The sequence below is a fragment of the Musca vetustissima genome, unplaced genomic scaffold (genome assembly GCF_032173495.1).
Source record: "Musca vetustissima isolate MV318-11 ecotype Yass unplaced genomic scaffold, APGP_CSIRO_Mvet_v1 utg3363, whole genome shotgun sequence".
In the NCBI taxonomy this organism is placed as follows: Eukaryota; Metazoa; Arthropoda; class Insecta; order Diptera; family Muscidae; genus Musca; species Musca vetustissima.
Window position 1 is genome coordinate 20,245 of NW_026889281.1, and position 26,566 is coordinate 46,810.

At 35.5% G+C, this 26,566-nt stretch overlaps 1 protein-coding gene across 1 annotated transcript in view; it reads left to right on the forward strand.

Annotated features, from left to right (window-relative positions):
- The window catches only part of LOC133336958 (cytoplasmic dynein 2 heavy chain 1), a gene marked incomplete at its 5' end in the record, with an annotated part of 54,862 nt that overhangs the window by 15,793 nt on the left and 12,503 nt on the right, over window positions 1-26,566 (forward strand). The window contains 12 exons of the mRNA XM_061545224.1: window positions 2,781-3,760; window positions 16,328-16,453; window positions 16,574-16,705; window positions 16,843-17,350; window positions 19,832-20,443; window positions 20,551-20,715; window positions 20,855-20,968; window positions 22,130-22,232; window positions 22,430-22,662; window positions 22,818-23,040; window positions 23,120-23,478; window positions 24,863-25,836. Of these exons, the coding sequence (XP_061401208.1) occupies window positions 2,781-3,760; window positions 16,328-16,453; window positions 16,574-16,705; window positions 16,843-17,350; window positions 19,832-20,443; window positions 20,551-20,715; window positions 20,855-20,968; window positions 22,130-22,232; window positions 22,430-22,662; window positions 22,818-23,040; window positions 23,120-23,478; window positions 24,863-25,836 (4,529 nt within the window). The remainder of the gene's footprint in view (window positions 1-2,780; window positions 3,761-16,327; window positions 16,454-16,573; window positions 16,706-16,842; window positions 17,351-19,831; window positions 20,444-20,550; window positions 20,716-20,854; window positions 20,969-22,129; window positions 22,233-22,429; window positions 22,663-22,817; window positions 23,041-23,119; window positions 23,479-24,862; window positions 25,837-26,566) is intronic.

Here is a 26,566-nt window from a genome sequence, read left to right on the forward strand (position 1 = left end):
AATTATTAAAGAATGGATTTATTAAAGAAGATTTTTCAACGACTATAAAAGGCGTGGATTTATTAAAGAATATTTTTTCAATGACCATCACAGGCGTGGATTTATTAAAGAATATTTTTTCAATGACCATCACAGGCGTGGATTTATTAAAGAATATTTTTTCAATGACCATCACAGGCGTGGATTTATTAAAGAATATATTTTCAATGACCATCACAGGCGTGGATTTATTAAAGAATATTTTTTCAATGACCATCACAGGCGTGGATTTATTAAAGAATATTTTTTCAATGACCATCACAGGCGTGGATTTATTAAAGAATATTTTTTCAATGACCATCACAGGCGTGGATTTATTAAATAATATTTTTTCAATGACCATCACAGGCGTGGATTTATTAAAGAATATTTTTTCAATGACCATCACAGGCGTGGATTTATTAAAGAATATTTTTTCAATGACCATCACAGGCGTGGATTTATTAAAGAATATTTTTTCAATGACCATCACAGGCGTGGATTTTTAAATAATATTTTTTCAATGACCATCACAGGCGTGGATTTATTAAAGAATATTTTTTCAATGACCATCACAGGCGTGGATTTATTAAAGAATATTTTTTCAATGACCATCACAGGCGTGGATTTATTAAAGAATATTTTTTCAATGACCATCACAGGCGTGGATTTATTAAAGAATATTTTTTCAATGACCATCACAGGCGTGGATTTATTAAAGAATATTTTTTATTAAAGAATATTTTTTCAATGACCATCACAGGCGTGGATTTATTAAAGAATATTTTTTCAATGACCATCACAGGCGTGGATTTATTAAAGAATATTTTTTCAATGACCATCACAGGCGTGGATTTATTAAAGAATATTTTTTCAATGACCATCACAGGCGTGGATTTATTAAAGAATATTTTTTCAATGACCATCACAGGCGTGGATTTATTAAAGAATATTTTTTCAATGACCATCACATTCGTCCTTGTCTGTTTAAAATGCGACTATAGTTCTTCATCGATCTCATAATATTAGTAAATACTAATTTTCGCACATTAAATTGATTAAATACTTAAAAACACCCAAACATGATTATCAATTTTATGGTTTCACAATAGCGTGTTCAAATCTCCAACATATAAATCTTTAAATCAAGTGAATGTGTATAAATGCATATACAAGAATACACACATATGTATACGTGTATGTTTAATACCCAAATGGTCATAAAAGTCAAAACAACATTTACAAATATTATTGGCAAATTGTATTTCGTAAATCCGCTCATTCATCCATTTGCTCGTTCATTCATTGATTCATTCATTCATCCATTGATGGAATTATTGATGGACAAAAGAGTGATTGTTTATCTGATAAAAAGGATAAATGTTTTTAATTTCTGACCTGACAACAATAACAAAACTACAAAAGCAGCAACTACAATGTTGTTATCCTTTTGACTGAGAGTGTGTTTTTGTGTTTATATTCTGATTGCCATACAAATTGACTTTTCATATGGGCTGTTTCGTTTATATTTTATCGGTGGGTAATTTTTGAATTCGACAGTACCGGCGGTAGTATACTCTCAAATCTATGCCCCTATAGGCCTTCAATAAATATTATTAAAAAAAATCTACGGCTTCATATTATTTTAAAATCTACGCCTATATAGGCAGATATTATCTAAACCAGTAAGGAATGTTCAAAAGTCGGACGGAGCCGACTATATGATACCCATCACCACTATGGGTACAATATATACAATATCCTGTAGATGGAAAAGAAATATCATCTTTAGAGGTCCTTGGAAATGGAATCGGGCGAAAGTAAATGTGTGATCTACATAGATATTTGAATCTATTACAAAACCCCATATTGGATTCTTTGGTGTACCATTTCTATAAAACCGAGCAAAATTATGTATGTATGTAAATTGGGACCTAATTGAGCAACGGTGCCATATTTGGTATGCTGCAGCACAAAGCGCCTGCACGCTGCACGTAAAATCAGACAGATATCTAAACCGATTTTCACGAAATTTAACACGCATCCATTTAGACTCAATTAAGTGTGATATGCCAAATTTCGTGCAAATCGAAGATATACAGGGAGTTTAAAACACTATTTACATTAAATCGGACAAAACTGTATATGAGAACTATATCTAAATCTGAAACGATTTTCTCGAAACTTGGCACACATAATCCTAGACTCAATTAAGTGAGCTGTGCCAAATTTCGTGCATTCGAAAGATATATAGGGACTTTGGTGCATCATTTACATAAAATCGAACGAAAATATATATGGGAGCTATCTCTAATCTGAACCGATTTTCACGAAACTTAGCACACATCATTTTAGACTTAATTCACTACGTTATGCCAAATTTCGTGCAAATCTAAAGATACAAAAAATATTATTTAAAAAATCTACGCCTCTATAGTCCTTAAAAAAATATTATTTAATAAAACCATGCCTCTATTGACCTTCAAAAAATATTATTTAAAAAATCTTCTGCTCCATAGGCATCTATATAAAGTATTATTTAAAAAATCGATATGTCTTATACGGAATTTTAAGTTAAAACCCTAAAAAATGTCTCACATAATAAAATGGCCTGTCCATTTGCATTGTGTATGATCATTGTTCGGGTTTTTATACGTTAATGCTATTTTGTGCAATGATTGTGTTACTTACTTATTTGTTTTATCTTCTCTCTCTCCCCTTCCCCCCATCTCCCACTACCCACATTTATCCGACCGTCACAGATAAAACTCAATCAACATTGCGGTATATTTGTAACACTTAATCCGGCTGGCGCTGACTATGGTGGTCGCCAGAAATTACCCGGTAATATACAGGCATTGTTTCGTCCAATTGTCATGCAACAGCCGGAACCGGGAGAAATCGCACGTGTAATGCTATTTGTCGAAGGATTTAAACAGCCAACCGAAATCGCCCAACGTGTCGTCGAACTGTTCGATATGTGTGCCAAGATATTGACGCAACAGCGTCACTATGATTGGGGCTTAAGAGAATTGAAAACAATTTTATTAGCCTGTGGTGAGGGTTTAAGGAGCATAACAATGAACTCCGATGGCAATAACAGCGATGGCGGTCCCGACATGGAAATGTTGGTGGTGGTCCAATGTTTACGCACTGCAACTATGTCGAAATTGGCCTTGCACGATGTTTCACGTTTCGAGATGTTACTGCACAATGTATTCCCGGAGATTACCAGCAATGACCTGGCAGCATATGAGTCATCGGCAGCCACGGCGGCGACCCTTCAGCATTCGATTAGGGAGGCTTTCGCGGCATTGGGTTTGTGCTTTAATGAAATGCAAATGATTAAATGTCTGCAACTTTATGAACAGCTACAGAAGCGTATGGGTGTTGTGGTGATGGGACCACCCGGTTGTGGCAAATCCACCATTATAAGTGTATTACGCCAGGCTTTAATTACACAAACATCAAAGTCATCGCCAGCATACCAGCAGCAGGAACAACAACAATCGCAACAACAACAACAAATACGCATACATACCATTAGCCCCAAATCGATGAGTCGCATACAGTTGCTGGGTCGTCTTGATCCTGACACCCGTCAATGGCTCGATGGTGTTTTGACACACACAGCCGTTGTTGTAAACGCCGAACCGTCACACATACGCTCGTGGATTGTTTGCGATGGCAGCATTGATCCGGAATGGATTGAGGCACTCAATTCCGTATTGGATGACAACAAGTGAGTATTGGTGTGGTAGTTGTAGTAGCTGTTGTAATAGAAAAATAGGAAGTATGTCAGGCTATCCTTCCTCCGTATCCATGCCGTATGGCTGGCATGTCTATGAGAAAATTAGAGTCGGTAAGCTTTGCTAACTGGATTCTCATTGTGGTTTTACTGTGTTCTACAGAAACAACGACAACAACAACTAAGTTCATTTCGTAAAAGATGCAGGGTTAAATGTGGACAACTAACACACTTAGGCGAGATTCATATATGCACGTCTGTGGGTTTGTAGTTGTTTCATTGGCCCCCAACATTTATCATTTTGTTCGTTAACGAAGTTCATGCGAAAGGGAAAAATTGAAAATTTTCCATTTTGTGTGAGATATGAAAATCCCCATTCGTTAACAAGAAAATTCACTTTCGATGCAATTTTTCAAATTTTAAAGATTAAGTTTTAAGAATTTCCTGAATGGAGGGTTTTCCTCAAACCTTTTACATATAACAATTTCAATGAATACATTTTTAAATGGAAAAGGTAATCTGAAAAAAAATCTCGGTATTCGGAATTAACGATTCCGTATTAAGGCCTATAGATGAGTAAAGTTTTAGGCCTTACTACGGAAATAAAAAAAACACTATGTAAAGTGTTCGTGGTTTCGAATATATGCAATCTATCAAACTACATTGTTAAACTATTTTTTTATTCTTTTCAGTTGAAAGTCTGACATTGACGAAAATGAATCGCGTAACAATTTCACAACGCATAAAAATTATCAAAACCTACTACAAATAATGATGGTTCTGCCACAGTCATATATCACGCTTTTTGAGGAGATTGTGGTTTACATATCCCCCATGAAAAAAATGCCGTATTTGGGGTTCTGAGAATGAAGAGATGTCATTACATGCTTTAAAAATCACTGTTTGGTGCGCTCTTTAATCCGAAGGTGTGATAAGTTACTAACGTAGCTGGCTTGTGACAGAATATTTGTTTCATAAGCCGAGCAAAAAAAAATATTAACCGGCACTTTGGTCACTTGCGCATTTCTTCCAGTTTGAAAGACCTTGAGCTGGGACATCTTCATCCATTCCCACAACATGGCCTAGCCAACGTAGTCGATTCGTCTGACTATGTCGATGTTCGAGAATAGCTGGTGCAGCTCATGGTTCATTCGACGGCGATATACAACCTCGACGCCTATACATCTTTCGGAGAATTTTTCTCTCAAACACTCCAAACGTGGCCTTGTTTCTAAACTGTTTACTTAGACCATAGTAGCATCTGTAGGCCAACACTATTCTCCTCCGAATTTCTAAACTGATGTCATTAGTTTTATTTATGGCGGTACCAAGTTATAGAAATAATTTGACTACCTCGAAGCTGTAGTTCTCAAGTTTCACAATTGGTCCGAGTCTACTGGACGTCTTGCGCGTTGATACCATCAGATTGTTCTTCTCGCCATTTATTGTCAAACCCACTTTGGCAGACTCCTTCTCAATTTGTTCAAAGGTAGCTGCTACCGCTCGCAATGTTCGACTCATTATATCGACGTCATTCTGTTCGCCAATGCCTCTCGTGTGACCTTTTCCAGCTGGATGTTAAAAAGATCACACGACAAACAGTCGCCTTGTCTGAATCCTCATTCGGTATTAAACAGCTCCGAGAGGTCATTTCCGACTTTAACTACTGACCTTGTGCCAGATTATGTTATCCTGCATATCCGTATTAATTTTGCAGTAAGAGCCAAACGCAGAAATGGCTTTAAACATCTCTGAATGGATAGGGGTGTCAATTGCGGCTTTATAATCAACAAATAGGTGAAATGTGTCGATGTGTTGTTCGTGGGTCTTTTACTGGATTTGACGCAATGGTGAATTTGCTATGCCTGAAGCCGCATTAATATGGTCCAATAATGTCATTGACCATTGGCTTCAGTCGCTTACATAGTACGCTGGATAGCACTATATATGCGATGGGAGGGAGACTTATTTCTCCATAGTTGGCACATATCGTCTTGTCTCCTTTTTGTGGATGCTGAGGATCCAATCATTGGGCATGCATTCATCTAGCCAAATTGTACTAATCAGCTGGTGCATGATCCAGACAAGCATCTGACCATCGGTCTTGAATAGTTCGGCTGCTAATACATCGGCATCTGCTACTTTATTGCTATTCAGCCGATTAATTTCTACTCTAACCTCATCTTGGCTAGGTGGTATACACTCTATACCATAATATCTTATTGATTTTGAGGTATTTTCTTCACCGCCATTTTTTGATACCAGAAGCTTTGCAAAATGCTCCTTCCAGATACTAAACACACTATCTGTATCTGTCATCAGGTTTTATCTCTACAGGAGGATGCACCTGCACCAAGCCATTAGACTTATGTATGGGGCTACGTGAAAGACCGTCTACAGAATTTAAAAAAAATGGAAATTGTACAGATATTCGAAAAAATATTATAAAAAATACACGCCCTACTAGGGATATTAAAAAAAATGTATGTGTTTGTAAGCCCTTGAAACAAGTATTTAAAAAATCTACTTTTTATAAGCATTCAAAAAGGCTATAAATTTAAAATTCGAAAATTATTCAAAGACCTACACACACATTTTTACCAGTAGGCCTTCGAAAGCGTCAACTACCACGGCCTTTTTGCGGAAATTGGAGTCATGATAATAGGATATTTGCAGTGAGCGAGCAACAGCTCCTGGCACATTTTCCGAATTTTGTTATCCCGGAATATCACATTTGAACTTCATCTATGTAAGATGAAATTTAATATTCCGTTCGTGACATATGAGATTTACAAACTTTCAAAAAAACTTGACCCTATGTGAGGGAGGTGCTATAAGTAGTGTACTGATAAGTTTAATCTTCAAACATTATACAGGTTTGGTAAAAATGTTAGGTTGTGCAAATTTTGGTTTAAATCTATATATGAGGAGCTATATCTAAATCGGAGATACAGAGGAGGAAAAATTGAACCGATTTTCCAAATTTCAATAGTACGAATGTCCAAAACGTCCTACATAGGCCAAATAAATGAGCTAAATCCAAATTTCATGCAAATCGGATCATAAATGCAACCTTACAATTCAAATTGTACCAAACTATGGTGGAACTATCAAAAATCTACACACCACAAGGACAGTGATCCTAAATCCAAGTTTCGCTATTCCAATTCTATATTTCCACCCACAATTCAAATTGTTCCAAATTTAGTACACGGTAGAACCAATTTCCAAAAATATCCACATACACCAATCCTACACCCCCACAGTGACATCCAAATTTGAGGTTTACACGTTTTCAAAAAAAATTACCATATGTGAGGGAGATATAATCGGGAGTGAACCGATAAGCCTAATCTTCAAACATTATACAGGTTTAGTGAAAATATTAGGTTATTCAAAGTTTGGTTTAAATCGGATCCTCTGTTCGGATGATATTATAAAATTAATTATGGAGATACAGAGGAGGAGGACCGATATGCTCCGTCTTCGAACTTAATGTAAGTTATGAAGAAATATCACAATGTACAAAGTTTGGATGAAATCGATTATTTCCTACGAAAGTTATCTTGAGCACCAGAGGAAAGAACTTTTGTAAATCGACTTCAAATAATCAGAAACAGATTGGGTCCAAAGAAACGATGGGTCAAAAAAACGATATTTCTATGCGGTTCATTTTTATCGTCGCAAACTGTATATAACCACGTTAGCAATAATGATGACTCTATCTAAAAGCATATCTAAATAAATCATATAAGCGACATTTATGTATAATATTTGAATATCATGTCCTGTGGAATTTAGGCGCACAAGTACTGGAAATAGTGGGAAGATCTGTTTTACAAAGATATTCCTCCTCATTCATCTCAAATAATTTGATAAACATAAAATAAAAATTAATCCCACCATAACAACAGCTTTGAAAGCAGCATGCACAATATCTCGACGTGGATACATTGTGTTATTATTTTATTTCTTTGAAATCAAAAAATTTCCCTTTACAGGGAGCTACCCTATAAAGTTGATAAATATTGAAAATTTCCTGTGAGAACCTAAAATACTAAATTGCAGCCAATTTGGTTGAAAAAATTTACCAAACCGCCCAAAATACCGAAATTTCGACGGGGCCGTCATATGGGACCTACGATAAAAAGTGGACCAATATTGGTCATTATTGGTTAGTAGATTTGTTATACCAAAACGTGGTATAGCCCCCACGATCCCTCAACAACAATCCAATATCATTGTTTTCTTAAACACATCGATATCTAGTTTATTCAAAGCGATTTTGATAATTTTCCGAAATAGCACGATTTTCTTAGTAGTAGGAATACTTGATTATCGATGTACAGAAACTACAAATTCTCCCCTTACGAATAGTGAAAGTTTCATGTCAATAGGTCCATTCATTATAAAGTTATAGCCATTTCAAGTTGACCTTGTATCAAAAATATAGCTGCTACACGATTCTGTTTGCCTATTACCTAAAACTGAAAAACTAAAGAAACTGCATTTTCGCAAAAATAGAAATACGCAACTATGTTACCAGATCGTTTCCATGGATTTGATTAATAATTTACAAATTATGAGCATACTTTGAGGCGTTACATTAAAACCCCCGCGACATTTGAATTTCATACAAATATCCATTTGAATGATCCGCCTAAAAGTATGCTCTTTTTTTCAAACTGCCAACAACAAACTACATTGCCCAGCAGCAATCTGGTAACGCAGCTGCGTATTTCGTTTTTAGCAATATGCAAATTCTTCAATTTTCCCATTTGCGGTAATAGGCAAACAGAATCGTGTAGCAGCTATATTTTGACACAAGGTCAACATTAAATGGCTATAACTCTGTAATTAATCGATATATTGTCATGAAACTTTCACTATTCCTTAGGGGAGAATGTGTAGTTTATGCTCTGTGATAATTCAGCTTTTGATTGAATTGATAACTACTCAGAAAATCGTGTTATGGTGGAAAATTGTCAAAATCGCTTTGATTGCCTGGCTATTGATATTTTCATATTAGACTGCTTTTGAGGGGTTGTGTGGGCTATACCACGTTTGGGTATAGCAAATATAACTAGCATAAATTGTCAATTTTGGTGCATTTTCTTTATATATTGGCACCGTCCAAATGACAAATCTTTGAAGGGTTTGGTCACGTTTGTCAACCAAATTGACTGTAATTTAGTATTTTGATTTCTCATAGCATATCTATTTAATAAAAATGATACCATATAACGCTACCATCCATATTTCGGTATTATGATGAGTTTCGGCACCTTATCCGAACGAATCGGCAGTAGTTGATTATTTTAGGTTCTCACTGGGTATAAAATCTCCCTACTAAAAATTATGAATATTGTTCTCCTCGTATAACGGTATTTCCGAAATTTCGGTATTTAGGGGATTTTAGGCACGTTTTAAAATCGTATTGGCTGTAATTAAGTAGTTACGGTTCTCATAGGGTTGCAAAGCTTCTAACGTGTAAAAGTGTACCTCTCATATTTCGGTATTTTGGTGAGTTTGTACGTTTTTCAAGCGAATTGGCTGTAATTTAGAATTTATCATAGGTCATAGTTCTCATAGGGTAGGGTAGCAACATTATTAATATTGATTTAGGATTCGGATTAGTTCGCATATAATGGTAACCCCCAGTTATTTAGGGGGCCTTGAGCACGTTTTTCAACCAAATTGTCTCTAATTTGATATTTTTGGGGTTCTGGGTAGGTTTTGAATCGACTTACCAAAAACTATCCATATATGGCACGTTTTGGTATAGCCCCCACCACATGAAGGTCCCGCCCTACACATTAAGGTCCCGCCCTTCATTCTTCCAGCGAAGAGGCTATAATTTGGCATTCCTTATGAATGAGAAAAATTTTTGAGGAAAATATTCGATATAGGTCCATGTTTTGTCATAGCACCCATATTTTCGTTATTTTCGTTATTTTAAAGCTTTTAATTGAATTCTTCCACAAATTCCCTACAGGTAAAGGTCTCGGGATTTTTTTTTTTAAGTTTTAACAAAATATTGATAAGATACATTTTCGGCAGAAAATATTCGATATATTCGATTATTATAGATCCATGTTTTGACCAAACGTTCTCAAGATCTCTGAATAATGATTACGCCTATTCTCGGTATTTTGTAGGTCTTTTCATCTTTTCAAAACATTGGACCTATATTTTGACATAGCCTCCATATCCAGATTTTAGCAGCATTTTACAGATTCCAGGTAGATAAAATACTTCTTCTTCCCCGATAATTGTTCCGCCTGATTTTTGGTATGTTGAAGTTCCTAGTCTAGTATTCTAAAATGAACTCTGAAATTCGGTATTTATTTTTTTTAAGATCTTAAACAATATACTAGCACACAATTAAATGACATAGTTCTCGTATAATGGTTCCAACCAATTTAAGGATTTTTATACCCTTCACCACACTGTGATACATTGTATTATGTCTTTGTGCATATGTTTGTAATAGGCAAAAGGAAACGAGATAGACACATGGTTCCTTTTGAGAATATGCATAGAATCAGTTTCTATGCCGATTTATACATGTCCATCCATCCGTCCGTCATTCCATGTTAAATTGTAAAAAAGTACAGGTCGCATTTATGATTTGAGTTGGATGAAATTTGGCACAGTTCATTTATTTGGCCCAAGGACGAACCCTATTCGTCCGATTTAAGGTAAATGGTGCACCAAACTCCCTATATATCCTTCGATTTGCACGAAATTTGGCATAGCGAACTGAATTAAGTCTAGAACGATATGTGTCAAATTTCGGGAAAATCGGCTCAGATTTAGATATAGCTCGCATATATATTTTCGTCCGATTTAAGGTAAATGGTGCACCAAAGTCCCTATATATCTTTTTTTCGATCGATTTTATGTAAATTGTGCACCAATGTCCCTATATATCTTTCGATTTGCACGAAATTTGGCATAACGTACTAAATTAGGCCTAGAATGATGTGTGCCAAGTTTCGTGAAAATCAATTCAGATTTCGATTGAGACTTGAATGACATTATTGCGTCTTGCTGAAATTGATGCAGATGTAGCTAGCTTCCATATTATTTCGAACGGGTGTCTGATTGAGATTTAATTTTTAACAGTGCGACGTACCGAATAGCGTATATCAAGGCATGAGGGAACATTGACATTGTAAGGATACATATGTACAATATGCCCAAAGTGGTGCAGAGAACCATATAGTCGGCCCAGTCGGACTTTACTACTTTCCTTACCGGTTTTTAATGGATAAGGGCAGCCACACTGTTACTTGTTGTTGGCAAACATTCGTTTATAATATTTCTGATTTTAAATGTTCTACTTCATAGTAATTCAATTACAAATATTTATTCTCACATTACAAATTGTAAGTTCATCTGGTATATGGGACTTATTCGAAAAAATAAAAACTGAAATGAACAATTAGCAGATGGGTTTCGTTAAAACAGTGAAACATTTTACAAAATAATTAAACATTCATATGTTTTACACAAAAATTGTTTATAACAATTTGAATTCATTTTTATTACTTCATTTTTTACAAGGTATATTCTATAGATTTATGGCTTTCGAAACGAATATACACGTACGTCCTTCAAACGCTAATGTGTATTACACATTGTCCTTTTTAACTGTGCCAGACTGCTTTAATTTTTCCTTGCCATTTATTTCATTAAATTCACAAAAAAATATTTATATATACATTTAAATGTTGTACCCTTAATAGAATTTAATTACTAAAGCATTTAAATCTTGCACATGTTAAATATGGGGGAGCAAAAACAAAAATCAAATAGAATTGAGTTGACCCCAAAAAACACTGAAACAGGAGGCGTCAGCAAAAATATTTATGTGCTTTAAACCAAAATAATAAAATGAAAAAAAAAATTGCGAAAACAGTTATTGTTACAATTACACATAATAAAACAAAGCAGGACATTAATTACAAAAAAATATAATAAAACTGACTTGTATGTATTGCCAGAATATATAACGTGGGGGAAAGATAAATGTATTGTAAGCAAAAAATATATAAAAAAAAAACAATATACAACTTGTTAAAATCATTTAAATCATTGTAAACTGGTAAAAACGGGGATTCTACTGAAAGGGGGATTGGTGACCCCTGAGATACTCTACACAACAACAATCATATGACATATAGTGAATGGAAAAATAACATGAATAATATATGGTAGGATTTATTTTTTTATGATTCCCGGCCCGGGTAAATGGATTTTTTACGAAGCACAGCAACTTACCTAAAAGAAAAGAAGTGTTGATTCCAATTTCTTCTTTTAATTTTTACAAATAATGATTTAGTTATGTTTCGAACTGAAAAAAATATACTCAACTGTATACCATAGCGTATAATAATAATGATTGTCGCAGAAATTACAAACAAATAAAAAATACAAATTAAAACACATTATAAATCAATCGATGAAAACGACATGTCAAGATGTGGTTGACACAAATTTAAAAAATGACCTTGATAATGTTTACACAATATGTAAATAATAAATTAATGTCGTATTGGGCATCCGGATATTACTATTGAATAATTCGCAAGATAAAATATAAACATATATTAAATACAAGTAAAAATGTGGATAGGATCGCAACGCAAAATATAAAGATATATTGAATACAATTAAAAACCCTTCACCACTGTGGGTGTATTCTAGGGGCTTGGGTACACTATTTACATAAAATCGAACGAAAATATATATGGGAGCTATATTTAAATCTGAGCCGATTTTCACGAAACTTAACACACATCATTCTAGACTCAATTCAGTACGCTATGCCAAATTTCGTGCAAGTCGAAAGGAATATAGAGGCATTGGTACGCCATTTACATAAAATCGGACGAAAATTTATATGGGAGCTATATCTTAATCTGACCCTATTTTCAGGAAACTTAAAACACATCATTCTAGACTCAATTCAGAACGCTATGCCAAATTTCGTGAAAGTCGAAAAATATATAGGGTCTTTGGTGCACCATTTACATAAAATTGGACGAAAATATATATGGGAGCTATATCGAAATCTTAACCGATTGTCAAGAAACTTACCGCACATTATTCTAGGTCATCCAATTCGGATCATAAATGCGACATATACTTAGTTTACAATTTAACATGGACAAACAGACGGAAGGACGGCCATGCATAAATCGACTCAGAAGTAATTCTATGCATATTCTCAAAAGGAACTAGATGCACGTTTCCTTTAGACTATTACAAACATAATACCCTGTAACACAGTGTGGTGAAGGGTATAATGAGGATACGATCGGCAAGGCAAAATACAATGATATATTAAATACAATTAAAAATGAGTATAAATTCGACCCGGCCAAACCTTTTATAACCTCAATCATTTGGTGTACATTTAAAATTGCTTAAATCGGGAATTTTTTTATTGCATTGTGTGCTAGTAGGTTGTTTATGCCTGGAAAAAAATAATATCAGGTTAGGGGACTGGTCGAATATTTTGAAGTATTAAAAACGGAACCCGAGGTCTGGGCACATTAACAATAAACAAACACTGATTCCGTTTCATATTTAAATATTCACCAAGTCCCTGATACTTAATTATCAAGAAACAAATCCAAACACTTGAAAATTATTATTGAAATATTTCGTTTTTTTTTCTTTTCTTTTTTTATTTATATGAATGTGAAATTTTCCGAAAATAAAAAAATAAAATTAAAACATATAACAGCACTTTAAATGCTTTGCATAGGCATCGAAAATACTAAAATGTAATGAAAAGAGATTAAAAATTACTCTTTTTAGAAAGACATCTTTTAAGAACGGTGAATAGCAAAAAAATATATATATCAATGATTCGTTTTGCTTTTTTTACAATTTATCATCATTTTTCTTTCGAAAATTCCTATGGTAAAAAAAACATATTAAACATCTAAAATCTTATTGGCATACGTAATAGTTTTGTTTAAAAAATAAAATAAAAACTTCCACAACATTGAAACGCAATACACACAGATCCTTGAAAATTTCATTCATTTTCATTTTTATCTTTTCATGTGTGTGTATGTAAAACTCTTTTACTTAAAAAATATCTAAATTATAAATTTTGTTTCTTTCTTTATGTATGCACGTGTATATGTGTTACTTAATATAGTATGTGTGTGTGTATTTTGGGGAGGAAGGGCATAGAGAGTGGATCAACTGTCTATTGTCTGGAACCTCAATGTATTTATTGTGCCTGATGTTGTTGCTGCTGTGGCATAGGATTCCCATGTGATGCAGGATGTTGCTGAGATTGTTGCTGTTGTTGTTGCTGCTGCTGTTGTTGGTGGTGGGCAGCTACAGCTGCCACCGCAGCCAAAGCACTAGCCGATGGCGGTGGTATATTTCCCGATGCTGCTGCTGCCGAGGCATGGGCACGCATATGCACCGCTGCCATGTGGGCCTGTGGACTCATATGCGAAAACATATTCATATTCTGTTGATGCAAATGATGGGCATGGGCATGATTGTTAAAGTGATGCGGTGCTGAAATAACATCCGATGAAGTCTGCAATATTATTTCTGGTTCGATCATGGGCATTTCATGTTCCTCGTTGTTATTGCCGCCGCCGCCAGTTCCTATGGAACCCGGCTGCTGACCATTGTTGTTGTGGGCATTACTTGTGTGGTGGTTGGGCGAGGCGGAACTATCATATTCTTGTTTAATACCATTTTGTGGATATAGAGAAGCACTTAGATTTTGATGTAATATTGGATGGCACAATGAGGGCATTAAAGCTACACCGGGAATGGGCAAGGGATGATGGGGAAAGTTTGGCGGTGGATACAAGAGACCCTTGTTCAGCTGGGACATGTGGGCGGCAGTCGGGTTTGTCGTTGTCATATTGGCACCACCTGCCGCCGCTGCCAAATTAATCATATTGTTGTTATTGTTATTGATGACATTCGTTAGGGTTGTTGTTGTTGTACTGTTTGTAGTACCTATACACATATTGACGACATTACCGGGATTCCCACTGTTGGCGGCAGCATGCTGTATGCGACGTCTCTGTTGTGGTGTATGATGTTGTTGCTGCTGCTGTTGTTGTGATTGTTGCTGCTGTTGATTTGTATTTTGTGAATTTTGTTGTTGCTGCTGCTGTTGTTGTTGTTGCGGATCAGCTGGTAAGGGATCGGATATAATCACTTCTGGTTCGACTGGTGTTGGATGCACCAAATTAAATTGCTGCGCCAATGCAGCCTCATCCACAATAATACCTTTTTTACGTTCCTTACGTATTTTATCACGTAACTTTTCCAGCTGACGAAATGCTTCATTCGAACGACGTGCCTTTTTCCGATCACGATCACGTTCCTGTTCCATGCGACGATATTCGGGATTCATACGTTTGACTCGTTTGCGTTCACGATCCCGTTCGCGCATTATCATTTTGTTGCGGGCTTCTTCTTCTGGCGTCAGCTGGAAATAGAGGGAGAGAGAGAGAGAGGAAAAGTGAGATTTTAATATAAATTTTGAAATGAGGATATCATTTGAAAGTTTATTATTTTAATAAACTCCACGCTTTTGGGGCTTTCAGTCCTTAAAAAATATTACCTATAGTCCTTCAACAAAAAAATGTACTATCGATTTTGTTTCAATAATTAGGTCCATTTTCTTGTCCCCTTTAAAATATTTTCTTGGATTTTTAAAGAATATTTTTAAAGGTATATCAGGTGCGAGGATTTTTCTTTGTGCATACGTTTGCAACAGGCAGAAAGAAACGAGATAGACCCACGGTTCCTTATGAGAATATGCATATAATCACTTTCTGAGTCGATTTATGTATGCCCGTCCGCCCGTCTGTCTGTCCATGTTAAATTGTAAACAAAATACAGGACGCATTTTTGATTCGAATTTGATGAAATTTGGAACAGCTCATTTATTTGACACAAGGACGAATCATATTGAAATTGGGAAAAATCGGTTCAGATTTATATATAGCTCTAGTATGAGTCTAGAATGATGTGTGCTAAGTTTCGTGAAAATCGGTTCAGATTTAGATATATGGTAAATGGTGCACCAAAGTCCCTTCATATCCTTCGATTGGCACGAAATTTGGTATAGCGTACTGAATTGAGTCTAGAACGACGTGTGTTAAGTTTCATGAAAATCGGTTCAGATTTAGATATAACTCCCATATATATTTTCGTCCGGTTTTATGTAAATGGTGCACCAAAGTCCCTATATATCCTTCGATTTCCACGAAATTTGGCATAGCGTACTTTAATAATATTTTTTTAAGGAATATAACAAGTTTGGATTTTATAAGGAACATAATAAATTCCATGCTTGTGGAATTGTTAGTCCTTGGAAAATAAAATTCCTTATAATCCTTCAACATCAATGTACTATCGATTTTGCATGGATTATTACTTCCAATCATTTGCTTTGTACCTTCCAATTACATTCAACATAATACAGCCTCACAAACACACACATATATTTACTATTTAACTAGCATTTCATTTCTCTCTTTCCCTTTGCACTTGCAGATTACTAACATTACCATCTGGCTGGCGCATTCAATTTGGCAATAATGTGAATTTTATTTTCGAAACGGATGATGTTCGCAATGCTTCACCGGCAACCATTTCACGTATGGGCATTGTTAATATGAAGTAAGTGGAAAATGCAATTTTCCTCCTACCCTTTCCTAAATATTTACTAATTTTTGTGTGTGCACCCACCGCTTGTCCTCCTGGTGTGCAAACATTCCACCACTGTTTGTTTACTTACAGCAATGAGGATTATCCACTAAAATCAATAGTCGAACATCAATTGTCGAAATATGAGTTTGGTGATTTGTTACAAAGTTATGTGGACGAGCTTTACGAACCAGCCATGGAATGGTTGGAAAAGGAATATGGCCAGTAAGTATATAACAAACAGTAAATGGACAGTTCGAATGCAATACCATCATTCAATCCTTCCATCCATCCATCCATCAAACATCCACATTACAATGAAGTTCTTTATTCTTCTCTGTTATTATTGTTTTAATGTTTAGTTCAACATTGCCTTGCCTAACACGCTCCTGGATGTTACGTGCTTTATTGCTAAAACTTGGTGATTATGCGGCGGCTGCTATACAAAATCGTGATGCATTCACAGTGGCTGCCTGTCAAGCGGCTATGGAATTTCTACCGGCTGAACGTCATAATGAATTTGCCAATTGGTTCTATGAAAAGGCTAATTTGTATGTAACCAATCCAAATCAGGCCGAATTGATGTTTTACAATGAGTCCAGAAATTCGGTAGATATTTATGAAGCCGGCGAGAGTAGTGATTTTGGGGAGTTGGTACAAACAGCAGCAGTGAAGATGTATTTGCATCAGCTAAAGGGATTTTTAGAGGCACCCAACGCAACAACACCATTTCTCATTGTGGGACCACCTGGTTCGGCCAAAACTTTATTAATTGAACATGCTGTGGATGATATGTCGGGTTATGATTTGGTTATTATTAACTGTTCGACACAATTAACACCGTCATATATAATACACAGTATTAAACAGGTGAGGAGGAAATATGATTTCAAATTTCCATTTGAGAATACATTTTTGGAAAGACTATTATTATAGCTTAAACATTTAGTGTGGAATTTAAGGATCATTTTTTGTAAATATTTTTTAAATCGTCATAAAAAGGCGAGGAATTTTTTAAAATATTTTTTAATGCGTCATAAGAAGGCGTGGGTTTTTTTACAGATTATTTTTTCAATGACCAAAAGAAAACTTGTAATATTTTACATATTTTTTTAAAGGAAAAAATTGAAAAAAAAATTGAAAATTGAAATGAAAGAAGACCTGGATTTTTTTTAAAATTTCAAAAAATACATAGTTTTTTTAAGTCTCAAAACCTTTTTTTAAGGCTTAAAGAAATACTACAATTTTAGAAACATAGATTTTTATATGTTGCCCCAAGCCCAAAGAGTTTGTAACGCGCGAAATATTGGTCCTAGACCCACCTCTTCATCTAGACATGTGATACAGGCCACAGATATGGATCAATCTTCACGAAATTTTGCATGTAGGATGGGTTCTGGCCAATGAAGACCCCTATTGTTTTTTTGGTAAAGATCGGTTAAAATTTGCTAATAACTTTCTTTTTGTCTGAGGCCGCAATTATGGCCCAAACATTGCGAATTTTTCCATAGAGAAGAGGATCGGGCCAAAGAATAAGCATGCCGGTTTTGATAAAGAGCGGTCAATATGTATCGGATCAAATGGATCCTGTATAATGTATACATTTACTGAATTGAGTCTAAAATTATGTGTGTTAAGTTTCGTGAAAATCCGTTCAGTTTAAGTTATAGCTACCATATATAGTTTCGTCCGATTTAATATAAATAGTGCACCAAAGAACCGATATTTCTCTCGATTTGCACGATATTTGGCATAGCGTGCTGAATTAAGTCTAGAATGATGTGTGTTAAGTATTGTGAAATTCGGTTCAGATTTAGATATAACTCACATATATAGTTTCGTCCGATTTAATGTAAATGGTGCACAAAAGTCTTTATATATATATATATTTCGATTTGCTCGAAATATGGCACAGCGTACTGAATTAGGTCTAAATTGATGTGTGTTAAGTTTTCTGAAAATCGGTCCAGATTTTGATATATCTCCCATATATTTTTTCGTCCGATTTAGTGTAAATGGTGCTCCAAAGTCCCAATATATCTTTCGATTTGCACGAAATTTGGCGTATCATAATACAATGATGTGTGCTCAGTTTCATGGAAATCGATTCAGATTTAGATATGGCTCCCATATATATTTTCGTCCGATTTTTATATAAATTGTGCACCAAACTCTTTATGTTTGTCCGATTGACACGAAATTTTGCACAACGTATCAAGACTATAAAGACTTTATTGCATTTTGTTGAAATTCGTGCAAATGCAGACATAGCCTTCATATATATTTCGAACGGGTGTCTGTTTGAGATTAAATTTAAATCTGCCCGAATAAACATAGGTTGCAGAATAGTATAGGTTGCGGAATAGCATAGGTTGCAAAGTGGCATATGTGAAGATTTATGTTCACATATAGACAAACATCACATATTTAAGTTCGTTCTATGTCATGTCAATCTTCCTTCGAAAAAGCAACGTCTGTTAGGATGCATATGTAGAATATATCCAAAGTGGTTAAGGGTATCATATAGTCGTCCCAGTCCGACTTTAATACTTTCCTTAATGATTATATTTTTTATGAATATTTTTCTAGGACCAAAAGCCTATTTTTTTTAAAATATATTTCATAGCTTTATTAAGACTTTCACAATTACAGGCTTGGATTTTTAAGAATTTTGTTAAATGACTATCCCAACGATATGGCTAGGATTTTCAAAAAAATGCTTAAAGACTATCCGAACCACAGTTGAGGATATTTTATGAATATTTTGTAAAGACTATCACAACAAGAAGAGTGGATTTTTTAAGAATAAGCTTTCAAGGATTACCAGATGAATGGATTTAAAAAAAAATATTCTATCAGAGACTATCAGATGCGTGGATTTTTAAGGAAAAAAAAATCAGGTACTACTTGATGTGTGGACCGTTTTAAAATATTCTTTCTTTAAAAGTCCTTGAAAATAAATATTAAAATATTATATTATTTTCAAGGACTTTTAAAACCACAAGTTAGTTTTTTTTCAAAACCATAAGTATGGAATATTTCATATACGATTTTTTTTCTACACAACCCAATTTTTCTTTTTTTCCTTGACAAAAATTCCAAACATTTTATTAATTAAATTATCTTCCACTAAAACTCCCAACTTGAGGTAGTCACACAGCCGACAACCAATATTTACTTGCAATATATTTCATTTAAAACTAAGTGCTGTCTTCCTACACATTCTGAAAAAGCAATATTCCAAACTATTAATGCATAATAGTGCTAGCCTTCATAGTGTGTAAGAGGCGTATGTGTGAGTTTGTGCGTTTGCATCATTTTTATCAATTTATTTTCTAAATTACATTTTAGAATTGCCTGGCTGTTAGTGGTGTGCGTGGCCGAGAATATCGACCGAAACAGACACGTTTGGTTATCTATTTGAAAAATTTAGATCTATGCTATGTGGATGCTTGGGGTTGCTGTGAAATTGTTGAATTATTGTTGCAGTTAGTGCAGCGACAAGGCTTTTACAATGATAACGGCTCGAATTCGGGCCTAAATGTTGCAAGGAACAATAGTGGCGGCAGCAATACGTCTACAGCAAATGCAAGTAACAAGGGTTCGAGTGGTACTGGCGGCGGCGGTGGTGGTGGTAGTAGTGGTACTGGCAATAGCAATTTGGAATGGATAAATGTTAGTGGTTTACAAATATGTGGTTCCATTTCACAGCAGCAAACGACAACAGCTGCGACAGCTAATGCAAGTTTAGTGAAAATTGCACCGCGTTATTTGGCTATAAATCACATGCTGCATGTTGGTTATCCCAGCCAACAGGATATGTTGGCCGTAATACAAAGGCATCTTGAACATTTACTTTTGGGCCGCGGCTATGGTGATGGTGTGCCGGGTGCACACTTCAAAGGCTTAAATCTACAAAATGTGCAATACATTTCGGAGGGTTTAATGGATTTTTATGCAAAGGTTTGTATTGCCAATGACAGTGGTGTTCGTTTCCCTCAATAAGGGGAATAAAATATAAACTTAAGACATTTGTGTTAGTGTGTGTATATATATTTTCTTCATTGCAGTTACAATTATCCTTTGGACAAACAAGAGGCACCAGCGGAAAGGCATCTGAGACAGGTGGTGGCACTGCTGCTGCACTTTCCAATAGTCACTATCAATTTTCACCGAAATTTATTATAAAAACATTGACAAATCTAAAATTCTACCCCGAAAATTCATTCAATGAGGTAACGACGTATTTTAATTTCTAATTTATATCTCGCTTTTGTTGGCGGCATTGATTGCTGCTGCTGCAACAAAAATCGATTTATTCATCAAATATATTTTTTTAATTAAATTTTCCATTTCCTTTTTGGTCACACACAGGCTTTGTATTGTGAATTGGTTTCAATGTTTAAGGATCGTTTGGTTTGCGAAGATGATGCAGATAAATTTGAGACAATTTTAAGGCATTCACTGAAGAAAATTGCCGGCAAAGATGTAAGTAAATTTTTTGTGGAATATATTTATTGACACACAAATGTTAAAATTTTAGCGTGACATTTCTAACGACCATTTTAAGTGTGGATTTGGAAATAATTTATTAAAGGATTTCAAAATATATTGTAAAGGATTTTTATGTCAAGTTTTATCAGAAGTGTTAATTGTTTGCTAGAAAACTACTCATACTTTTTTAAGGAGTGACAGTACTAGGAGCGTAAATTTTTTAATTCAAGAAGAGCCAATTGTTTAAGTTTATTTCTGAAGGAGCTTAGGTTAGGTTAAAGGATGTACGGCTTCCATTTGAAGCCGTTCAATGAGGCATTTGTCCATTGTGCTCATTCTGGATATCCGAAAAGAAAGTAGTAAAGGAAAGTTGAAAAAGGAGAGATAGAGTGTAAAAAATTGTTTTTTAGACATGCCTTAAATGCAGCCTGATTATCGGCATATATAGAGTCAACTGTCCTATATTATCGGCAGTAAGCGTTTTGACTATCTCAGCCGCGTTCGTGGTCGTTAAGTTTATATTAGTTATGTGGGGCTAAGTGAACGTCTTCGCCAGTACCTTCCACCATTTTCGACCTGTCGACAGACCGGCCAGAGGTGAGGCGCCACTTGTCCAGGATTCCCCACTAGGAATCTAATCTATACTCTAATGTCGTCAAAGTCTTTATAAGAGGGAGCACTGATAATCAGTGATTTGAGTGCTCCTTTCTAAAAAGTCACAAACTGACGTTGAGTTAAGGATAATAGCGAGGCCAAAGAGCAGCGAATTCCACACATCCGTTTCCCGGAATCTCAAAGCACATCTTGTAGCTTGGAATCCAATGATTGGAGATTCAGGATGTACGCCGATCGCTGTACCCTACTCATATTAGCCAGCAGTGTGCGCTTGTTGACCCCTTGCCACCATATAAGGCAACAATCGTTACATACATGCAGTGTATGATCTCTGGTTTTAGTCCTCCAGTCTGAAGGGCCTTTGCTGTTCTAATGGCTCTAAAGCATAGATTTTTAAAAATATATATTTTTAAGTCCAAATATTCAATTTTCCGTAAATATAAATCAAACAGTGTTAGAAAATCGGGAAAATATCAATTTAAATTTAATTGTTTAAATTTTAAATCTTTAAAACAAATGTGTGCCCGATTTTTTTTTCAGAAAATTTTCTTCGTACCGAAATCGAGCAAACACAATGTGGAATTGCAAGCTCTGCAGCATGATGAATGGTTGGATGAAGTACAAAAACAAGTTACCATATGCAGTAAGTAAATAGCACACATACATACACGCAGAAACATACATACATACAAAATGACTGACCTAAAAACGCCTTTCAAAAATAAGACACTCACAAAAATGCCAAAGCCTTTAACAACAATGTAACGTAATTTTCTTTCTACCTCCCCCTCCCTTGCTCCTCTCTCCTTCCCCGCAAACAATGCCATTCTTTTCGCATAGACTCTGAAAGTTTTATCATTGATGTACCCACAACAAAGGAGATGCTGGAACAAACAGCAAAAATAGCACGTATATTGGCGCGAAATAGTAGCCACATTCTATTGTTGGGTGAAGCTGGCAGTCGACAAATGGATTCGGTATATGCTGCGGCGACCATGCAACAGGCTAAAGTTCAAATGCTACAGGGCGGTTGCAATTACGGTCTAATAGATTTCTACAATGATTTGAAATTGGTAAGTACCGAGGAGTAAAGTAAACAATGATGATGGCCGGTCGGTCGGTCGTCGGATGGTTGTTTGGTCATACTCAATTGTATTGAAAGCCATATAACAATGATTTGTTTCCATTTTCCCCACCAAAACACTCGCTTGTGTCCATTCGGGTATAGGCAATGCAAATGGCATCTTTGGAGAATCAATGTACCTGTTTGGTCATCGAGCATTGTTGGTTAACGTACGTGCCGGACATAATGAAGCCCATTGAAGCCATACTGGAAGATAGTGAAATATTGGATTTATTTGGTGATGATTTAGAGTCGATAGCAAGCTCGTTGAAACATTCCGCGCAATTGGAGGGCTATCAAGAATCATTGGGTTCATATTTTATGAAAAGTAAGTATGATCAATGGTTGTCGCAATTGAAAAAAGGAAGAACAATTTTAATTGATAACATTTTCATTTTCAATTATAGGAGCCCGAGAAAATTTACATTTGATAATTTGTTTAGATCCATCAAACGTGAATACTGATGAATATTTTCAAAAATATCCAGCCCTTTATCGTAATATGGAAATGCTGTACATAAGAACAATGTCAAATGAAACCTTGAATATGTTACCGAAAAAATATGTGGAAACTTTAAGTGAATTATCGGTCATGGGAAGTCAACGTGGCAAGGAAAAAATTCCGGTTTCTTCATATTTTTCGGAAATATTGGATAGTGTTTTTGGCCATCAAGCCCCTTTGAGATTTTATCAATTAATAAAATCCTATTATTATATTTATGGTAATATGTCACAGGAAATCAGCAAGAGATTGGAAAAATTACAGGTAAGTAACAAACAGCAGATTTTCAGGAATATCAATTTTTAGAAGAGTTTAGACCTGTAGATTTGTAAGAATCAGACCTGTAGATTTGTAAGAATACATTTTAGAAGCTATCAGTGTCATATGCATGATGTTCAAGAATAATATAGATAGACTATATATAGTCCTATTTAAGAAATGTTCCTTCTCGGACCATAGGGTGATACTTTTCCAGATTCCACCTCCCGAAGAAAACAAAAATCTTATAGAAATCCTCGGAAGACAAACTGGGATAACTTTAAAGCTAAAACAGCATCCACAGCCCTTGGTCGTATAGGCCTCGGAAAGGAAAACTATGAACGATGAGGAAATCTAAGCCAGTATTATGCTCAAAAAATCTGACATCCTTGAGGAAAGCTGCTATAATAAAGCTAGTAGGACGAAATTTAGTACAGATTAAGACGTTTACAGATAACAATTCAATAGATTAATACAAAAATCAAGAAGGCTAGACGTGAGTCTTGGGGGGTGCCATAGCGAGTCAATCGAAGGAGTAAATATCTAAAGATCCAAAATCTATAGGTAGTATTAAGCGAAGCGACGAAACGTGGAATAACTCTGCCAGAGAGACTATTGATCTTCTATCATCACCCACTTCCCTGGTTGTATGGACCAGTGCGATGTGCACATCGGCATACGCTTCGAACCTATGAAGAGGAGAAGCTACCCGAAGCTGGTATGGGCAATAAATAGCTTTTAACCTTGCGCTAAGAAGCGCACCACAGGCAGCCTTGAATACAATCCTGAATCTACAACCACTGGATTTTCCGGTTAAATTCCAGGCTGCAAGATTTGCCCTGAGGCTCCGGATAACGGATGCCTGGAAGTCGTTGTTAACCTTCTAGAAAGGAGTACTCACATCAGTGACTATACTCCCTCTCATAACAACTATAACGACATTCGGCATTTGGGCAGAAATCCTTGCAATCACGAAAGCTGCTGAGATAGTCAAAACACTAACAGCCGGCAAAAACAGCTATATATGTCGATAGTCAGCAGCGGTTCATGAGTGCAAGGATGATTTTCGTGACACAATAACATAGAATGGAATGAGATAGCCGATGCTCGAGGGGGTTTACAGTCATCCAATCTACCGATTGAAGGATCTGTACAACCTCCTATTGGTTACTTAAGTACCATAGACGTAAGGCTATAAGTGCCCTAAGCATGGACTATTAGGACTATATTCAAGAGTACAGTCAGAGTAAAAAGAGTGCACTTTTTAAGAGTAAAGTTTAGAGTTTTTTAACGTTTTTCTAATAACAATGAGAACTCTTGAACTTAAGAATATTATTCAAGGTCTATCAAATCCATATTTGTATACTTTTTCCTTTCAATTTCTATCCAGCACGGTGTTGATAAACTAGCTGCAGCACATGCTGTTGTCGATACACTCAAATCGAATGCCTCGCAACAAGAAACCGCCTTGGCTGAAAAACGTAAACTAGCCAATGAAGCTCTCGAAATGATATCGTCAACAATGAAAAATGCCAATGAACAGAAGTCAAATATGCTGGAGTTGAAGAAGCAAACTCAAATAAGTAGTGAAAAACTCAAGGAGCGCCAAAAAGAAATTCAAGAAGAATTGGCTGAAGTTGAACCAATTTTAGCTGAAGCAAGTAACGCTGTGGGTCAGATAAAATCTGAAGCTCTGTCCGAAATACGATCTCTACGAGCACCACCGGAAACTATACGTGATATTTTGGAAGGTGTCTTACGTTTAATGGGTATTCGAGACACCTCATGGAATAGCATGAAAACATTTTTGGCTAAACGTGGTGTTAAGGAGGACATACGCTCTCTAGATCCTGCACGAATAAATCCAGAAAATTGTGAAGCAGTTGAAAAGCTACTAGCCTCGAAAGCGGAATCATTTGAAATGAAAAATGCTAAGAGGGCTTCAGCGGCGGCAGCACCTCTTGCCGCTTGGGTTAAGGCAAGTGTACGTTATTCGAAAGTTATACAAAGTATTAAACCATTGGAAAGGGAACAAAAGGAATTACAGCGTAATTTAGATGTGGCCGAAGGAGAAATGCAGTCGCTCATGACTGGTCTTGATGATGTTGATAATCGTGTGAAGCAATTATCGGCTAAATTAAATGCATATACACAAGAAGCGGCGGTTTTGGAATTGAAGCTAGACGAGGCTCGCAATACGCTGAAGGCTGCTGAAATATTAGTTCAACAATTAAGTTCCGAATATCAAACATGGAATATACAATTGGAGGAATACAAGGGATCATTTAAAACTTTGGATACCAAGTCGTTGATGATGGCATTGGCTTTGAACTATTTTGCCCACTTGTCATTGAAACAGAGGAGGTAAGTGGAGAATTGGGGGTAAAGACTTATAACATATTTTTACAGAAGATCTTTAGATGTTTATATAACTATAGAATACCCTTGATTTATTTTTAGGAATATTTTTCAAGGATTGTTAGATCAGCGTCAATTTGTCAAAAATGTCTTTTCTAAGAACTAACCCCTGAGTGTATTTTTTTTTAATATTTTGTCAAGGTCTATTTTTGAATGACTATCAGAAGAACGATTTTTTAAGGACTATCACAAGTGTAGATGATACCCTTTACTTTATGATATCCTTTACCACTTTGGGTATATTCTACATATGTCTCCTAAAAGACTTCGCCATTTTGCAGGAACTTTGACATGAAATTGAACGAACTTCAAAAAGTGATATTTATCTATATGTGAATCGACTAACATCAATCCCTGCACATGTCATTCTGCAACCTATGCTACATTTTATAAATCGATGTAAAGCAAACTTGACACAAACTATTCGTTATGCTGCACTGTTTAAAATTTTAACTCAATCAGACATCCTTGATTATTTGGTGTACAATTAACACGAATAAGTCGAAATTATATATGGAAGCTATGCTATGTCTATATCTGAACCGATTTCAAGGAAACTTGGCAGATATTAATTTATATTAACTAAATCTGAACCGATTTCCACGAAACTTAGCACACGCCATATTAGTCTTAGTTCAGTACGCTATGTCAAAATTCGTGCAAATCGAATGATTTT